This window comes from Garra rufa, chromosome 22 (assembly GCF_049309525.1).
Source record: "Garra rufa chromosome 22, GarRuf1.0, whole genome shotgun sequence".
Lineage (NCBI taxonomy): Eukaryota > Metazoa > Chordata > Actinopteri > Cypriniformes > Cyprinidae > Garra > Garra rufa.
This window is the reverse complement of record NC_133382.1, coordinates 28,100,981-28,119,448: the sequence shown is the minus strand read 5'-3', so window position 1 is coordinate 28,119,448 and position 18,468 is coordinate 28,100,981. Positions and strand designations below refer to the sequence as shown.

General features: G+C 42.1%; 1 protein-coding gene across 26 annotated transcripts in view; it reads left to right on the top strand.

The window, feature by feature from the left end:
- Positions 1-279: 279 nt before the first annotated feature.
- The window catches only part of tcf7l2 (transcription factor 7 like 2), a 93,608-nt gene continuing 75,419 nt past the window's right edge, over positions 280-18,468 (top strand). For 6 of the 26 annotated variants that reach the window (XM_073828866.1, XM_073828860.1, XM_073828859.1 and 3 more), the window contains exons 1-3: positions 281-825; positions 966-1,032; positions 1,192-1,316. In XM_073828866.1, coding sequence (XP_073684967.1) covers positions 637-825; positions 966-1,032; positions 1,192-1,316 — 381 coding nt within the window. In that variant the 5' untranslated portion in view covers positions 281-636. Of the gene's footprint in view, positions 826-965; positions 1,033-1,191; positions 1,317-18,468 lie in introns of all 26 variants that reach the window. The other 20 variants (XM_073828863.1, XM_073828869.1, XM_073828865.1 and 17 more) reach the window with 8 other exon arrangements.

Here is an 18,468-nt window from a genome sequence, read left to right as displayed (position 1 = left end):
ATATGATTCTAGCTGTGTGTCGTTCCGCTGCTGAGATACATGCAGACTATCGCACAAGTGTCTTCCGCCTATTTTTCCATTCATTCCTGTACAAAAGCAAACAGGGGCGACTCGCTTTAACTGTCCTGCTCTTGAGCAAAAGCTCTTTTCCTCTCTCCCTCTCTCTGTGTTTCTCACTCTCTCGCGCGCGCTCTCTCTCTCTCGTTCTCGTTCAAGCCATTTTCCCCCTCCAGTACTTTTTCCTGCCCCTCTCTATTTATGAAAACGTCACTTCAAGTCCCTCCCTGTTTGAATCTCATTAGTTTTTTTTTCTTGTGTGTTTCTCCCTGTCAATAATCCCGAATCCAGACTCTCTCTATTTCCATCCCTCTCTATCTGTCAATCAGCGCCGCCTTTGAACTGAAAACCACTCCGACCAACTTCAACTCCCTCAATCCGAGCGCCTCAGCTCCGTCTCCGGCTTCTGTTTCTGCCAAGATTGCCCTCTTCTTTTTGAGTTTTGAACACTCACCCAGCCAAACGCCACTGCGAGTCCCTAAACTTAAAACTCGGGATTCGGGGATCACACCAAGATCAAGGGTTTAAAAACTTTTGGGTGTTTTTGGCCCCCCGCAAAATTAGCGCTCCTCGGGAAAAATGCCGCAGCTGAACGGCGGTGGAGGGGACGATCTGGGTGCGAACGATGAAATGATTTCCTTCAAAGACGAAGGCGAGCAGGAGGAAAAGATTTCGGAGAACTCCTCAGCAGAAAGGGATTTAGCAGATGTCAAGTCTTCTCTCGTAAACGAGTCGGAAACGAATCAAAACAGCTCTTCGGATTCCGAGGTAAGTGACAAATAACCGCGAATCCGCGACTTGTCCACAACTTTACATGCACTTTTCTTGTTTAAACACGCTGCTAACTAGCTAGCGATCTCCTCGCTCTGATTATTCAATGCATTCCCTGTGTTTCGTTGCATTTCAAGGCGGAAAGACGGCCTCCGCCTAGATCTGAAAGTTTCAGAGACAAAACAAGAGAAAGTTTAGAGGAGGGTGAGTGCTTGTTTTCTCTAAATCATCTTTTTGCAGAGGACAACAACACGGTGCCTCGGTTCCGTTTGCTTCTGCACATACGTACAAAAAGTTTTTTTTTGCTTTCTGGGAATGTAACTTAAACTAAAAGTTTTCCTCTTTTCCCCCCCGCCATGTTAGCTGCGAAAAGGCAAGATGGAGGGCTGTTCAAGAGCCCACCGTACCCGGGCTATCCATTTATAATGATTCCCGACCTCACGAGCCCGTACCTCCCGAACGGATCGCTCTCACCGACCGCACGCACAGTAAGTGTTTTTAACGTGTTTCTGCAGCCACATGCACGTAGCTAAAGCACCACGTCCATGTTTAGGGATTGCTTTGGTCGGCTCGACAACTTCTGCCACACTTCACTCTGCACTGTACAGTGGCACGCCGCTCCCGCGGATCCGCACTGTCGCCCTGAACGAGCGCTGCCTGCGAGCGAGCGGCAACTACAGTGGAACGCATAATGTGCTTTCAAGACAAGACGTGCACAAACACCCGGCCACAGAAACTTTTAACTCCGTTGATATTTTTGGCTTTTTATTTTCCTCGGCTTTCTATGCATACTTGACAGGTTTACGCTTTTATTTATTTTAATTGTCTGTGTACTTCAATAACCAGTGCATTAGCTCGTTTGCTTCAGACTAGACGTTTAATTCACAGTAGCGTGTGTTCCGGAATTTCTAAAACCGAAGAATGTTTGAATTTATAATAATAGTGTTATTATTACTATCGTTATTATCCTTGATATGATTTTTACTCGTGAAAAAAATAAAGCGTTGCTCTTATTCTAAAACGTACATTTTATGTTTAATTCCAGCCTTAATGTTTTTAAAAGTGGTGCTATAGTTACAAACTCCGCTTTTTCTGCCACTTTGAATTTAATTGCTGCTGAAGAAAATCGAGTAGAAATGACAGAAATTATTGTGACAGTTTAAATGGATGGAAATAAAGATGCTGTTATGACATGCTGATGAAAACATTTTTACAGTGTGCCACACAAAATGGCACATAATTAGTAATTTATCTGAGCTAATTTATGGCCAATTTATCCGAGCTTAACATAATACTGCTGGTGTTATTTAAAGAATGCAATGCACACAAATGTTATTGGCAAAGAGCATCATGGGAGATGTTTATGGTAATTAGTGAAAGGCAGTCAATGAATTTGTGATCGTCAGAATGAAAGCACAATATTGCTCATTCCACCTAGTAAAATATTAGCCAGTAGTGTTTAAAATTAAATAAACAAAATCAAGCTTTAAATGCACATTTAATGTTTACATGGACTGAATATATGGTTAATGTTTCAGTGTAAATACAGCTGTGCATAGCTATTTGTCCAGCACTTTTCCTGGCACCAAAAGAATTAATATTTTTATTCACAATTATTGTTTTGTACATTTTTTTAAATGTCATTGTAGATATAATAAGGAGAAGGAAAACTGTGCAGGATCTTGCTGTCATTTCTGATTTTCATAATCAGCTCTAGGCTTAATCTGAAACGTGAAGGTACGCTTTATGACAATGACATGTGGTGTAACCTGAAATTAAGTAAATGACTACGTTCGAAATGTACTGCTCTGAAATTGTGGATTTAGCTCCAGGTATTTTAAAGGCATTCTGCTGTTTCTAGTATCGGCGAGACATTTTTGCAAAAGCATCTCTGGCTGTTTGTGTTTGTCGTGGATATTGCGTGCTTCCCAAAACATGCCTTTTTGCTGAATCTGTTCTTGAATTGCTGATAATTTCTTCACTGATGTAAACATTCACATATAAACAAAAGGACAGAAAATTCTGAAAGCATACTGCAAATGTGCGTAATATTTGACATACAGCGTGTCTTCTGTAGGGTAGGCTGTGAAGAATCTCAGAGATGCTGTTACCAGAGTTCATAGTCTGATAGTTCCTCTCCCTGCTGGGATGGAGCCCCTGTCTAAATCGCTGGCTTATTCATTTTTGGCTACCAAGAATATATTTAGCGATCTCTCACGGACGTAGGATCATTGTTTGATATCCTCCCCTATACGTGGGAGTCAATCCAGGTCTGTTCTGACCCTCTAGCCTAAATATTACACCCATAGATATAGTGAATTTCTTTATAGTTGTATGTTGTAATGTTTGATCTCCTACTGTAACCAGGCCTACAGATCTCAGACTTTGACATGCTGCTGTAGCCCTTCACCCCGCTTCTTTGCCATGAGGTCTGCTACCTATGAGCTGCCTGGGCGTCCGACCCACACCGCTTTGAAGTTGAAAGCCGTTGTATTCATAAACGCATTACTTAAGTAGAGGATAAATAATTCACCTGAGCATCGATTAGCTGTCGCTCCATTTAACGAATGCATGGGGCTTGTAGGGTTTAGCTGCCTATTTTCCTTCCTTTTAAAAAAAAAATCTAAATTGTATTAATTTATTTATGAATTTATTGATCCAGTATTTATTTTTTTCAGGATGAAATTGCTAATGCTCCAAAGGTTATATTAGAGATGTGACAATTTATAAATATATATTATTTGATTTGCACAGGCCATGTGTCAGCTGAATTTCCCTGATGCTCCGCTCTTGCAATAGTGATGAAATGCTTTTCCCCTAGTGTGTGTTTGAGCGAAGGAAGAGAGCGAGTTTAATTCGTCTGACCTCTGAGAGCTGTAATAACGGGAGTTTGTATTTCCAACCACCTCAATCGGAAAAGCTTCACGACGATTTGGTAGCAATTAGCAATTTGCCGTGACGTCCTACCGACAATGCCTGGATCCTCTTTTTTTTCCCCTCACTAAAAACCGCAGACAATAGCCGCTCTTCCCCCTTTCATCGAGAGCAGTTTGCGTGGCAGACAGACACACGGCTTCGGACACACTCTACGTGTGTGTTGTGGTTGGAAAGGTGCTGGGTTAACTGGGTGGCTGTAGGCTAAAATCACACCTCAACAGGTCTGCGGAGAGGGGAAAGCGAAGGTAGAGCAGAGGTCTGGCCGGCTGAGTTCTGGCAGGGGGCTTTATGCCCGTAAATCCGCTGGGTTTATTTACTGCCTCTCTGACTTATGAATGCTAAGATATTTGACGCCACCCCTGGCCCCATAATTCCTTAGGCCTGCAGACTTTTGGCAGTGGTTTCAGGTTTCAACGTATAATTATGCGTAGTTTAAAAAAGGAACAAAATATAAAAAAAGACAAACTTGCAACACCCAAATGCAACGCTATTTAGAGCAAAGAAAAGAAGATGCATGGCGGATGCCTGGAATGCTGTTGTCTTTTTTTTTTTTTTTTTAAATCATAGTTTTAGTTTTAATCATTTTAAATGTAATGTATAATTTAATCTAAAAAATTCTAAATTGATTTTGTGTTTTAAATCAATTTAGCTCTACATGTACATGTTTTAATAAACCGTGGCTGAATAACAATGCTTTATCGTATGGATTATGTGTGTTGAATAGCCTGTCGTGTGAGGTGCAGGAGATAGTTTAATGCGGATTTACAGGGCTAGACTCATACCTTATCAAATTGGCTTTACATGTTAATGGCCCCTAATTGCTATCCGCAGGGGGTTCACCGAGCTACGCGCTGGCGTTTTGTGCCGCTCTCCACAAAATACACTCCCAGTTTATTTAGAAGGTTGCCATCCTTTTGTTTTGCAAATCACTTTTGTTTACAAAGAATGGCGGAAGCAAGACTCTCTCTTTCTCTCCCTCCGCCACTCTTTCCTTCTCCTCCTTGTCTTTTTTCCTCCTCCTCCCATCCTACGCGCCAAAAAAAAAAAAAAAAAAAAAAATCACCCAAACGGTTTCTGTTTGCTGGGGCTTGATAAACACCCATAAAAAAGTGCAATCTGTTTTGGATTTGTGCGAGTTAAGTTGGGGAGCAAAGTTTGGCACCATTAAACTGAAAGCGGGGCCTGTGAGACATTAGCGGCGCACAGCACATTCTCAGGGCTTAATTAGTCCAAACTGTAATTGTTCATGGTCTGCCAATAGGAGTAATGCTCAGGAAGAGTGGAGTTGCACTAAATCGGCCCATGGTTTTTAAAACAATAAATCACTCGCATATTTGTGTCGTGATTCAGATAGAGTCCCGACCTCTCCCATCTCGACATGTGGTAAATTGTAAAGTCAATGAATCGCAGATGTGGGTGGGGGGGTCGGAGGGGGTGGGCCGTGAAAGAGTACAGTACGGTTTTGTTAGTGCTTGGTAAATGAATGGAAAAGATTTGTGCTGTAAATATTTACTGAGATGTTTTTTTTTTCTACTTGCTGTGCTCAATTGTCTTACGTTGATGATTTTGGCAGGCTGCTTTCTATGATCGTGTGTGAAAATAACCTGGTGGTTTTTTTTTTTTTTCCCTCCTCTGATTGTTTCTCTCTTTCTCCCTGTGTCACGCTGGTGTTTTTAAAGCAGCATTGTGTATACACAATGTTCTGCACTAGTTCAATAGTTAATGAAGGTTTCTTGTGCGGATGTGGACTGTTAAGAATTTCGTAATTCTATTGCAAATAAATAGAAATACTCTGTTTTTTCTCAATTTTCTCGGATGGCGTGATCGTGAATTATTTTTCTGTCATTTTCTTGATTTATTTCCGTCGCGTTTGTTTTTAAAGCTGCAAACGCGATCCTGTCCTGTAACTGATAAATGGGGGAACTCAGATAAATGCTGTTGTAAATTCTGCGTCTCATGGAGCTGCATTGGCTTAGCAGCTGTGTGTTGTTGACCCCACCCCTCACCTCTCTCCTCTTTACCATTTATTTCCATACACAAAGATCAACACAAAGATTGTACTGTACGTCTGGAATGCAACTTTTGTCATCTGTTAAATATAGTCCTGCTGCTGGCCTACACGTTGAGGGGCTCCTGAAACATGGAAATGAAATTACTCTTTCTCTCTGTGTGCACATGCACCGTGTGCAGGCCTGTGCAGCTGTATGAGAGCTGCGTGTGAATTCTTAAATGACAGGCAGATTTTACTGACGGGTGTGTGATGGCATAGTGTTGAGTCCTTTTGAGTCATTTAGGAAGATCTTTAATACTGATTGATTACGAAAAAGTGCAGGAATTTAATCAAATTTCCGAAGTAAATCTATAAAAGTTCTTGTGCTGGCATCTGCCTTAATATTTAGATGATTTGGCAGATTATTTAATTTTCAATCATAATCAACAAATAAATTAGTAAATAGTTAGATGTTAAAAGAGCCAGCATTTTTTTTTGTCTGTGGTTATGATACAAACTATTTTGCTTTTTGTCTAAGCTGTAAATTTGCACATATTTGCATAGATGTAGTTTCATCTAAAGTGAAGTATGAGAAAGACTCAGATCATTAGATCATAAAATGTTTTATAAATGCATTTCAGATATTTTATCTTTATTAAGTCTTTGATTTATCATTTGATATCTAAATATATGTAAATATGCAAGGGCTTTACTGAAATGTCTTCAGGCTTATTTTTGAAAATCATTTTCTGTGTTGGCACATATTTTAAAATCCTGGCTTTAAAAAGCTAGTAAATATTTCTGCTGTAAAAAAAAAGATGCATTTCATTAAACACATTTTGTGACAATAGTGGGGCACTGTTTTAAAAAGCACAATTATGAAACAATGTAATAAAAAAAAAAGTAAAAGGGAAACAAATAAAGATATAATAGTTGGCCCTGGACCACAAAACCAGTCATAAGGGTAGATTTTCTTTTGAAAATTGTTAAATAAGCTGGATAAATAGGCTTTCGATTGATGTATTGTTTGTTGGGATAGGATTTGGTTGAGACACAACTATTTAAAAATCTGAAATCTGAGGGTGCCAAAAAAATCGCCTTTAATATTGTCCAAATGAAGTTCTTAGCAATGCATATTACTAATCACAAATTAAGTTTTGATATAGTAACGGTAGGAAATTTACAAAATATCTCAATGAAACATGATCTTAATATTCAAATAATTTTAACCCATACAATGTATTTTTGGCTATTGCTACAAATGTACCTGTGCTACTTATGACTGGTTTTGTGGTCCAGGGTCACATATTTTTAGCACCACGAATTAAGAATAAATCCTCTTATTTACTACATTTAAAATACATCATTTATTCCTGATAGTATGCTAATGTGGTTTTATTTTGCTTACGCAAAAAATATGATGAAATGTAATTTTCATTCGTAGGATAGAATTCACTACAAATATTATGTTATATATTATTTTCAGAACATCTACTTTGCTCTGAAGGAATGTTTTCCTTTGCTTGTTTTCGAGGAGTTTACCTTATGCAGTGTGCTGGACTGGAGTGGGGGATTAGGAAAAGCGGGAAAAAGCGGGGTCGATTTGCCCGCCGTGGCATAGTGGGGGAGATGGAAGACGGAGAGGAGGGAGATGCACAAAGACAGTCTGAATAGGGCGCATAATTGCTGCTAATGTGGGGGCAATGAGAGTGGCGACAGTTCCTGGTTAGATGTCCAAACAATAGAGCCCCCAGGCCTCACATTTATCTACTAAGAAAAAAAAATGAAGGAAAGAAAAAACACAGCAGGGACTGAAAAACGACAAGGAGGAGGTGACAAGTTTATAGTCATGTTTGATGGACAGCCCATGTGTGTGGCATTTCCACCCACACCCCCCTTTTTTTTTTAAACTTTTTTTATGAATCAGGTTAAGTTATTAATGCTTCCTGATTTCCGCCTCATCATCAAAATGTCGGCTGGAAGTTCTCCAGCGTCGAGGCTTGGGTGACGCTGGCGGAATTTGGTTGCGCCGGGCTTTTGTTTGGATTGGAACGTGCTCGGGTTGGGCCAAAGTGCACACACATGCTCTGTGGGGCTGCCATCTGACTTGTATGCTTAATGATAGGAGTGCGCAAGTTTCCAGCGAAAGAGCACGTGTGCGTCTTGTGCTCATCGGCACAAAGTCTTTTTACTGTACATCATTCATTATCAGACTTTAAGACATAACGACCGCGATGTCATACATCAGGCAGACCTCTGGTACAGAAAACACAATGACATCAGAGTATGTGGTAAACATTCTCCTGATTAAAAAGCCTGATAGAGTGTCTTCGCACAGGAAGTCCGCCACTTCTGTGAACAGCACTTCAACAGAAAAACAAATGAAAACTATTGGGATCTATTTTTAAACTCGAAAGTAGGACAAAGTTATCTTCATTAAGCATCTAAAAAAAGATGAAGCCTGACCAGTCGCTGTTTTTGCTGCTGTATTTATTATTCCGTCCTGTGAAATGTTTCTCTTTGATAAGAAAGTAAGCTAATTTGGTGTCACACCGACAAGTTCGTCTTCTAGCTCTGATTGCAAAATGAGATTTTAGTAGTGCTGCACTGCAGAAGGTGAAATTCTGTTTACTTCGATAATCTGCATTAATTCCTGTAGATATGTCAGGAGCGTTTTGTATGGGTAAAGCGCATAATTGAGAAAGTAATAGGTGATAAAACTCAGCCCATGTATTTTTAATCTTCTAATTAAACTTTTAATTGCCAAGGGATAAGCTCTGAGCAGGGCCCAGAGTGTGTGTGTGTGTGTGTGTGTGTGTGTGTGTGTGGATGCGCGTGTGCTTGTCTGTTCGCTAATGAGTTTATTGCATGCTTGTTTCTAGCTAAGGTACTGCATTCAGAAGTGAACAAAAGGTGAAGGAGATTTTCTACCGGGGTAGAAAGAAATTAATCCGCTAATCGGGGTTTATATTAAGATTAGAGGTACAACAGGCCGATATTTGCATGCTTTATAAGAGATAGGTGTTTTTGGTGTAGATAAATAATGGGTGTGCAATTGCAGCTTTACATTATGCTGTTTCACTGGTCATATCCTGCTGAATGGCTGTCAAACTGTATAGATAATATTTCATCTGATTGGCATTGTGCTTGTCACATGGTTGTATAGCAGTTGATGTGTCTGAGGATAAATCTCACATTGAGACTCACATCAAATTAGAGGGAATTGTCTACACCTCCAGAGCACACATAAAATGTTGGTTTGTTTGTTTCTACATCTTCACCCTTAAGGATTAGCCTGGATCAACTGTCGCTGGCTACATCTCATTAGAGGACGGTGTGAACACTCAGTACGGTCGATTCCAAAACGCAGGGAATTGACTTCCCTCGCTGAACGAATTGTCAATTGCATTGTGAGCGAGGGGTGTAATTGAATGGAGGTGTATCTTTGGCCGGCTGCCCCTAGGGCTCCGTGAGTCTGATCAGTGTTAGCCAGAGGTGGCAGATGTGGTTTCTGATTGCAAGCAATGTCCTTTCACAGTGTTAAGATCTGAACGCTGACATAGAGGAGGTGTAATGCAGCAGCCCTCCGAGTTAAATAGAGATGATGACTGCTTGCCAGTCATAGTGAATAGTGATCTCTCTCCACCGGCTATCTGCTGAACGGAAAGATTTAGCGATGAGTAGGAGTGATTTATAAGGAAAGAGAGTTTAATCCTGACCTGGAGCTGTTTTCTTTGGCCAGCAATCAGTTTAAGCGAGGCTGGTATGGAATAGGCAAGCGACAACAGCGGCGTGGCGTTCGTCTAGATGCCCTTTAGAACAGGCAGTTTTTCTTTATCTTTAAGCTTTACAGCGCCTGTATCTTTATGGGCCGTCGCGCTTTGCATTTTTCAAATATCAATAAAGATAAATTGCCTGCTTTGTCATTGCATGGGGCGTCGAAGTGAAAGATTTCAGGTCACTGAGGGGAAAAATGATCCAGCGTTTAAGAACTCTGTTGAGAACCATGAAAGCTTCTGCAATGATGTGGTTTTGATACAGAGGCCTTGACTTCTCTCAGGTTCATTTTATTTGTGTTGAATGATGTATATGATGATGTTCTTTAACGTCTGTGCTGTCTTATGGTATTGTAGGATGTTCGGCAGTAAGGAATTTGTATAAGCCCAGATCTTAAGGTCTCTGGGGAAGGAAGTCCCACAGTGTTTACATAGCCCAATTGTCCTGTGGGCCCTGGAGTGTCTAATGCACTACTGTTCAAACACTTGTGAGTGCACAGATGACCCCTGCAGCAGCCTTTGACACAAGTGCTTTGTCGGTCTTAGTGAATATGCATCTGTTTATGTGTGTGAAAACTAGTCAAGGTCCCATTTTCTAGCGCCTAGTGGTGTAGATGCGTAGTACTAAAAAGCAGCAGAGCTCAATTCATCTCAGTAAGCAGGATGGGAAAGAAGGTGGGGGGTATGTAGCGACACAAGACATCTCTTGCTCCATCAAACCCAGACATTGACATACGGCGGAGTCATCGAACTAATTGTTGTTTGAATTACCTGTTATGATCCAATGACAAATCTTCTCCTCTCCTGCCATTGCAGCAGAAAATGTAGCCTGGATTGGCATGATGTTAGCAAGTGTGTAAACCACGCTTCAACAAGATGGATAAATGCAATTATTGGCTAGGCCAGGAGAGGGAAAATCCATTTAAAGCCTGAAACGCTAACCAGGGGCCGTGGTTAATTCATTTGGCCAATTTGTGGGTGATGTACGAGTGTCGTGGCACATTAGTCAAGGAGAGTGTATGTGTGTGTGTTTGTCTTAGCCAGGGTCTCCTTGTGACGACTCCCTGAAGCCCCTCCTTTTTCACATCATCCCCCCTCCTCTTGTCATTTCAGTGGATAATACAAATGGGGCATGAGCTCTCAAATGACAAAAAGATGCACTGAGAGCAAAAGAGCAGGATTGCAGTTCAAATGAGCCGGGAAGAGGGCCACGCTCCGTAAGGCGGCTCAACGAACACCCCTAGAGTCTTCAATCACGACTAGTCAACCAACTAAATCGCTCGGGGTGTGTGGGAGACAGGTTGAGGAAACAGTACCGGGTCAGAAGCTTAGTCATGCTGAAGCTTAGTCCCTTACTGACCTAGTTTGACTTCCTGAACTTTCCTCGGTTTACAATTAAGTTACAATTACCGCGTAGTAACTGCTATTTACTCAAGGCACGCAAAGCTGAGGCCAGCGTGACGGGCGGCTCGCCATCACCTCTGCATGCCCATTTCCGCCCATCTCATTATCCTTCTGAAGGGCACGACAGTGTTGAGCAATCCTTAGAACAGAACTGTTGTCTTCCCTTTAGGGACAGCAAACAAAGTTTTTCTCCTTTTGAGAGCTTTCTCTCCTTAGGGATTTCAATCTGCCTGGCTTGCACAGTATTGATTTAGAGTGGCTGCATATCCTACTCCATTAATGTAAAGTCTTGTTGGTGAGAAACCACTTGACGGTTACGCAAGATTAGTGGTATGCAAACACGGTGGTCACAGCCGAGGGGTAACTCTATGAGGAAAAAGGCATCGGTTTACAGAGCTCGGCCGCAGATTGAACCAAAGTCTTTTATCAACACGGTGAGTGGATGGACGATTTTGAAAGCAGAAAGGTGTCCGGGTGCCCAAGAGTCTGTGCTTGGGTGGTTGAGGACATGAGGAAGGTTTTAGATCTGGTCACCTGACTGTGTGCTTCTCAGGCTGTGAGGTCAGGAAATCAGAGCCGGCAAGGAAGCAGCTGGCCCTGTGCCGCTCTCACAGCTGCTGTGCGGCCTTACACACTCGTATGCTCAGCTCGCTCGCCTCTGGGACCGGACTCCAGGAGTGCAACCGCACACTTGAGGAGAACCACTCATGTTGCTTTTTGTGGTCAGATCTTACTGATGCTACTTAAGTGTGTGCAAATTTTATGTTGACAGTCATTGGGTTGCTTCTGTCTTATTGCAGAACGGAGAACCAGAGATGCTTTGGGGGACGTGACTGCTGTTCCCTGAAGCTCTGTGGCTGTTTTCTAAAACCTCTCATTGCAGTAGCATCCATGTTAGTAATTTCCGGCTTCCTCCCGACTGCCAATGAGAAATTGTGATTTAATCCTACTGAGCATGTTCTAGGAATCCTTTCTTTTTAGACATGCTGGTTGGAATCTCAAAGTCCCCTTTGCAGCACTCCTTTGGAGTATCTACCTTGTCTTCACTCAACAACTGCAGTCATCGGCCCATTGACTGATAGTCAGGAGAGGATTAAAACAAACAGCTTGGAAGTTTTGTGGGTGCTACATGGATCACTTTACAGCAACGGACATGCCTCTAGACGCAACTGCTCCGGTTTGTAGGGAAGCTGCCAGTCTTATCAGTATTTTAAATAGCTCTTCTATATGAACTAATTTGAGTTGGGCTTAAAATAATTGGATTTTGTGACCGAGTTGTTGTCTTAAGTCATGACCCTGTGCCCCCTGTCTTATGGTAGCTAAGAAACAATAATGAAACCCCTAAGTCTGGGAGCGCAAAGACGTAATTCTGCCTTCGCCTCGTTGTGTTTTATGAAATGGAAAATGTTAGTTTTACGTTATGGTGTGGCTCGTACCCGAATGGTTAAATGTAGATTTACTGCTCCAGCGTTGGGCTGAGGAGCTGCTCCCATCTGCGGCACGAAGTCTAGCCACCCAACATGGAATACGACACCCTGGGGCCCGGCCAGAACATGCACCAATCAGACATACATTAACACCAAGCAACACAACAGGTGAGCAATCAGGCCCTGCTGCAAGCCAAGAATACAGGCTCCAAATATTTTTATTGACTTTCTTACGGCTTATGGCTCATATAGTCATGACTCTGACTGAGTTTGGAGTTTGTATTAATTCTGTCAAAAACAATTTTATGGGAATTGTTTGTTTATTGGCACAGAGGTACGTCTCCTTCCCAAGCGATGTCGCAAGCTGTAATTTATGTTGAGGGACTGATTGGGAGATTGCATAGTTTAACGCTCAGGGTGCTGTGGTCTGGGACTCTGGAAGAGGCGACCGCTAATTGTTGACAGAAGCCATGGGCAGAGGAAAAGAAAAGGGAGAGACAGACAGAAAAAAAGAGCGAGTGAGCTAGCGAGAGAAAGAATGAATGGGCTCTGGCAGCAAGGTTGTGGACCGAAGCTCGGTGTTTGGTTTTCAGGAAAGAGTGGATTCTTGGGATGTTCCCCAAAGACAAACGGCGGTGCTGAGCAAAGCCCATAAACCAAACACGCTCCCTCTTTTAAGAAAAGAACTCTCGTCAGTTCTCAATTGTGCTTGTTATGTGGTTTACCAAACCAAGATGGTTGGAAACATCTTGTCCAGTAGAGGAATCGTATTTTTTCGTTTGTTTCTTCCTAACAGATAATAAGGGTCTGCGTTTGCTTGCACTGATTAGAATATTATTCATTTAAAACAGATCGTCTTTCCACTTCCCGTCTTCACGCCTTCTTGATCTCTGTCACAGATGCTCGACAGGAGGGCACATCTGCTTTCGCTAGCTTCTCGTGCAAATCCCGCTCGGCAGTGTTGTTGTGTTTTGCTATAATTTAGCAAATAACATCAGTAATGATTCAATTGGGCATAAAGTCATTGGGTGACGGCCTGTTTGCCATCTGTCTGATGGGATTACTGTTTCTATGTAATTAAAAGTGTGACCCCGTGGGGAGGATGGTGGAAGGCACGAGGCTGAGTGGTACACCCGCTAAAAGGAGGAGGAGGAGGGGCGGCCTCAGTTCAGCACTAAAGATAGTAGGCGCAACAGAGCGCTGCAGAAGTGCCAAGCTCTTTACATGGATGTGCACATGTGTGTCAAACCCCTGGCTCGTTTAACTTCAATTTAGTTGGGTAGAGCAGACGCCCAAAGTCTGAGTGATCCCTGTGTGCAGGCGGTGTGTCGGAGAGAGGTGGGGATGCGGGCTCCTGCGTTTACTCTGATTTCACCTGGGGTTTTGTTTGGACTCTTGAGCCTCAGTTTCTCTTGGACACTTTCCAGAGACTACAAGCCTGGCTTTTTTCAAGGCTCCCTCAGAACTAAAGTGAAAGGCCCTGGTCAGGCCTGGAATTGGATTTCAGATTTGATCTTGTTGTGCGTAGTAAACAGAACATTAAAGGCAAGAACATGGTACCTAATGAGTGGATGCATGTCTGGGTGTGTTTGAGTGATGCATCCCTGTCACTGCCAACAACAAATCAACAACATCCTTGGTTCTCTTTTTATCTTATATCTTTATATAAAAGTATATAGTTTAAAAGTAAAGTGTATCTCTCCTCCACTCCTATATTCATACACACACAGGATGTGGGTCTGAAAAAGACATTAGAAAAGCAACCAGAAAAGACAGGATGGCGCGTCTCGATCATTCCGTCCGGCAGAAAAATAAAGTTTGGTGAAGAAAAATACTCAAACAAACAAAAATAACTGGTCTAATTAGCATGGCTGGCTATGCCGCTGACTCGGTGTGGTTGACCGGGCATGACCGAGGTGGCACTGGCCATGGGCATAGGGCCAAACGTACAGGGAAATTACAGGGTGCCCAGGCAAGAAATAGAGCGTGTGCTGCCTCCCTCTCATATTTCGCCATATCTCTAGCATAGCTACATATTTTAGCATGCAATAACCCTTGACCTGCTTTCTGGACCTCTTTGTCTCTTCCCCCCACTTCATTCTCTGTCTGCTTTTCTCATACGGCCTCTTTATTTCTGCCTTTTAGACCTTTTCTTAGTTTCTCCTCCCCTGCTATTCTGTCTTTCTCTCTCCTCCCAGTGTGCACTCTGATTACCTCTCCAAACTGGCAATAAGTTGATTGCTTTACAGAGATGATGTAAGCCCCTGCCCAAGGGTACATCAGGTTGGCTTTCTCCTGCTTTATCTTGTAAAGCCTAAATTAACAGCTGGTTTGGTTTGAGTTCTTCTGGATCTGACTAAAGGATTAGGCTTCGTTCTCATGTGAGTCAATCTGGTTTGATTTATTGCAGGTCTATCAAAAAAGATCAATGGAGGCCCTTTTGAAAGTAAATCCTTAATCGCTCTTTGCACTTACGTGTCATCATTGTGAGTTTTCTCTCCCTCTCTCTCTCCCTCGTTCTCATTCCCTGCCTGTCTTCCTCCGGCTCTCTTTTCTCCTTGCCTTTTTTCCGTCTCATCTCAGGAACACGGCGATCGGGAGTGTCAGTGGTATTTTGTTGTTATACGGCATGGATTTTTTTGCTCTCATTAGCCGTCCATCACCGCAGCTCAAATTGAAGCCCAGCTTTGCCGGCGCAGGCCCCGATGGCGGCTCGCTGCGTATTTTTATCGCTGCGCAAATCTACCTGTACGTGTCTACACATCCCAATGCCCACAAAACCTAGGAATGAATACGAGTATAATCATTTTAAAACATGGGCCCTCATTTTTTATTTTTCTTACTGTCATTTTCAGCCGTACTTTGCTGTCAGACAGTTTGAATCATTTTACATGTTTGTTTGTTTTTGTATTCGTAAGGAATTTAATGTAAAGGTAAATTTTAAGTCCCAGAACAAATCACACAGGTCATAAAGGTAATAGTTCAATAGGTCATTAATTACTCACCCTCATGTCGTTCGAAACCTGTAAGATCTTTGTTTATCTTCAGAACACAATTAAGATATTAAGCTTTCTTACCCTGCATAGACAGCGATTCAATTACCATGTTCAATGCCTTGCGGATACTGACACGAAGGAGAAGAAATTGTTGAAAAAAGTCGTTATTTTTGTTTTCTTTGCGCACAAAACGTTAAGGTTGAACCACTGATGTCACTTATTTGGACTTATTTTAAAGATGTCCTTAATATCTTTCTGGGCCTTGAACATGTCAGTTGCGTTGCTGTCTATGCAGAGTTAGAAAGCTCTCGAATTTCATCAAAAATATCTTAATTTGTTTTCCAAAAAGAAACAAAAGTCTTACAGGTTTGTAACGACATGAAGGTGAGTAATTTTCATTTTTGGGTGAACTATCCCTTTAAGAAACATTTTGAACTTCACACATTGCATTTTAGAATTGTGACGTTCATAGTCTGGCGTCTGGCTGGCACACATTTACATAATGACAACAAGTGAACCAGCAGCAGGAGCCCTTGGATGACCTGGAAAGTGAAACGGGATCTGCTTGTCTTTAATATTCCTCCCCTCTCATTCCCACTTTCTTTCACTTGTTCCTTCTCTCCTCCATTCTTTTAACAACAGGCCTATTATCCACACTCATTTTTTTTCCCTCCCTCTCAAGGCCATGACTCTTAAAGAATCTGGTGTTGGAGCAGAGACCCTGGCATGGCTTGCCTGACGGGGAGCCACACACACACACACACACACACACACACACACACACACACACACACACTGACCCACTACAGCCAGCAACGGTGGTCAGACAGTATCCGTGTGTGCTTAAAATAAAGAATCACGTATGGTGTTTTCAAACACAGCAGTAGAAATTATATTGTTTTACAACCTAGTGAGTGTCTGTCAAAGAGAGTCTTTTTCTTTTTCTCATTAAGTGGTCCTGTACCAAATGGTACACTTATGATCTCAAGGACCTGCAAAAGCTGCATATAAAGTCCTTAAAACTGTCCAGCAGGATCTTTTTAGTTATTAAGATCATTCATTTTGTTGATTTCAATGAACCTGTTTAAAAAAAGAAATCATTGATATGTTTAAGCAATCACTCAAATGTTCACAGAAGTATTTTTCGAAATGAATATTTAGTTAAAAACAACTCACTACAGATGTTTTCAAATAAATTTAATTAGGAAAATAAAAACAGTTCTTTTTTTTGGCACAATCACTCAAGTGTTAACAGCAGCCTCTGCATCATTTCAAATATAGATTGTCTAATTTTTTTAAATCCTTTCAAAAGAACTCTGATCAGGCATATCAGATATTACTGCAGCAAGTCTTCTGTTTTCAGTACCGTTCAGCTCATTCAATACAGACACAAATATTGTGTATTGTGGCGTGTGTGATTCTGCATGTGTGTGTGGTGCTGAGAAAAGCTCAGGCAGATCGATGTCAAGTTCAGGTGTGTCCTCCTCCCTGGCTGGCAGAGCAGGGCCGAGGGGCCGAGCAGGCAGGAGGGAGGGAGGCAATTGACAGGGTACGTGGGAAGGAAGGGCTCGCTGTCAGCCAGACAGACCTCTTAATCCTATAGCCCTGGGGAAAGGGTGTGTGTGCGTGCACGTGTAGACCTATATTTGTGTGCGTGTGTGTGTGTGTGTGTGTGTGTGTGTGTGTGCAAAATCTTCAAGCAGGGGTTAGTTGGTTTAAACACACCTCAGCTGAGCCTATTGTATCCATACGTGTGGGTCTTGTGCCTGTCTTTGTGCTGGTTTGTGAAGGACAGCATTTTATATAGCCGGTGTTTGCTGTAAGTCAGACGTCTTATTGTATATTTATGTGAGTATGACACAATGTGTGTGAGGGAGGTGGAGTAGTGGATCTGTCAGTGAGGTATCATACACATTTTGCGCCCACAAGCCTTAGCCTTTCTTTCGGCACGCCCTCATTGTTTTCAGCACTTCACTGTAAAAAACCCAGAATGGAGTGATTGCATCACCTCGGAGTTCGTTAAAGTAAAGCACACTATTTAGCCACATTCCATACAAGCCTGCTGTCTCTAGCTTGCATTCCCACCCTCCCTCTCTCTCTCCCTCTCTTTTTGGCATAGACTTTTGCATATATCACGGGCTGCCAGGCTAAGAGCCTGGGACTTCCCCACGCCACACTCCAAGCCTTTGATCCCTTGCTTTGGAGGTAACATCAAAAGGAGAGGCATAGAAAGGCAGCTACTACTGTGAAGTTCAATGTTCAACTTGATGGCTTGGCTGAGGGCTTTTTTTTCTGTGCTGCTTCCCCCAGCTGACAAAAACACACAGTTTGTAGCCAAGGCTTTTTTTTCCAGTGCATGTTAACCTTTATAGAACACATCTGTAAAAAAACAAAACCCACCCCCAAAACCATATAAATCTGCATGTCCGTGTCTTGCAGCCTTGCATGAAGGAGGCTTTGGAAATGGAGCCGGAGCTTTGTTAACGCAGCGTTGCAATGAGTTGCATCAAGTAAACGAGTAGATTGGAGAGCGGATACGAGGTAGAGAAGCCGGCTTCATGCGAGTTCAGGTGCACACGTCGTCATCAACTGTCAGAGTCTGTTATAAGTGAAACAAAGCGTTGTGGGTTGGTTTTCAGCACTCTATTATGATGAAACAAATGCTTATCAGAATGATGTTGTAATTGAATCACTGCTGTTTATTAAGGTCCTGCCACACTAGAACTTCACCTCTTTTATATGCATGCAAACACAGGATAACAAAAACTGAAACTCATCCTATTGTCCATTGTAGTGTCCAGAAAAATTTTGCATGCTCGAAGTCTAGTGTGACCAAGGTTTAAGATATTTCCATGTTGGGACATTTATATTAAAAGTTGTGTTCTGGTCTGTTGGTATTGGCTACTTACCAAGGCTTCCTTGATCAGCCAGCTTAACCACAAATGCTGTTATTTTTATTTCTTTAAAGGAGACCTATTATGTCCCTTTTTACAATATGTAATATAAGTCTCAGGTGTTCCCAGGCTGTGTCTGTGATGTTTCAACACAAAATACCCCACAGATCACTTAAATCATTTTGAAAACACCTATTTTAAGTGAAAGCAGAAACG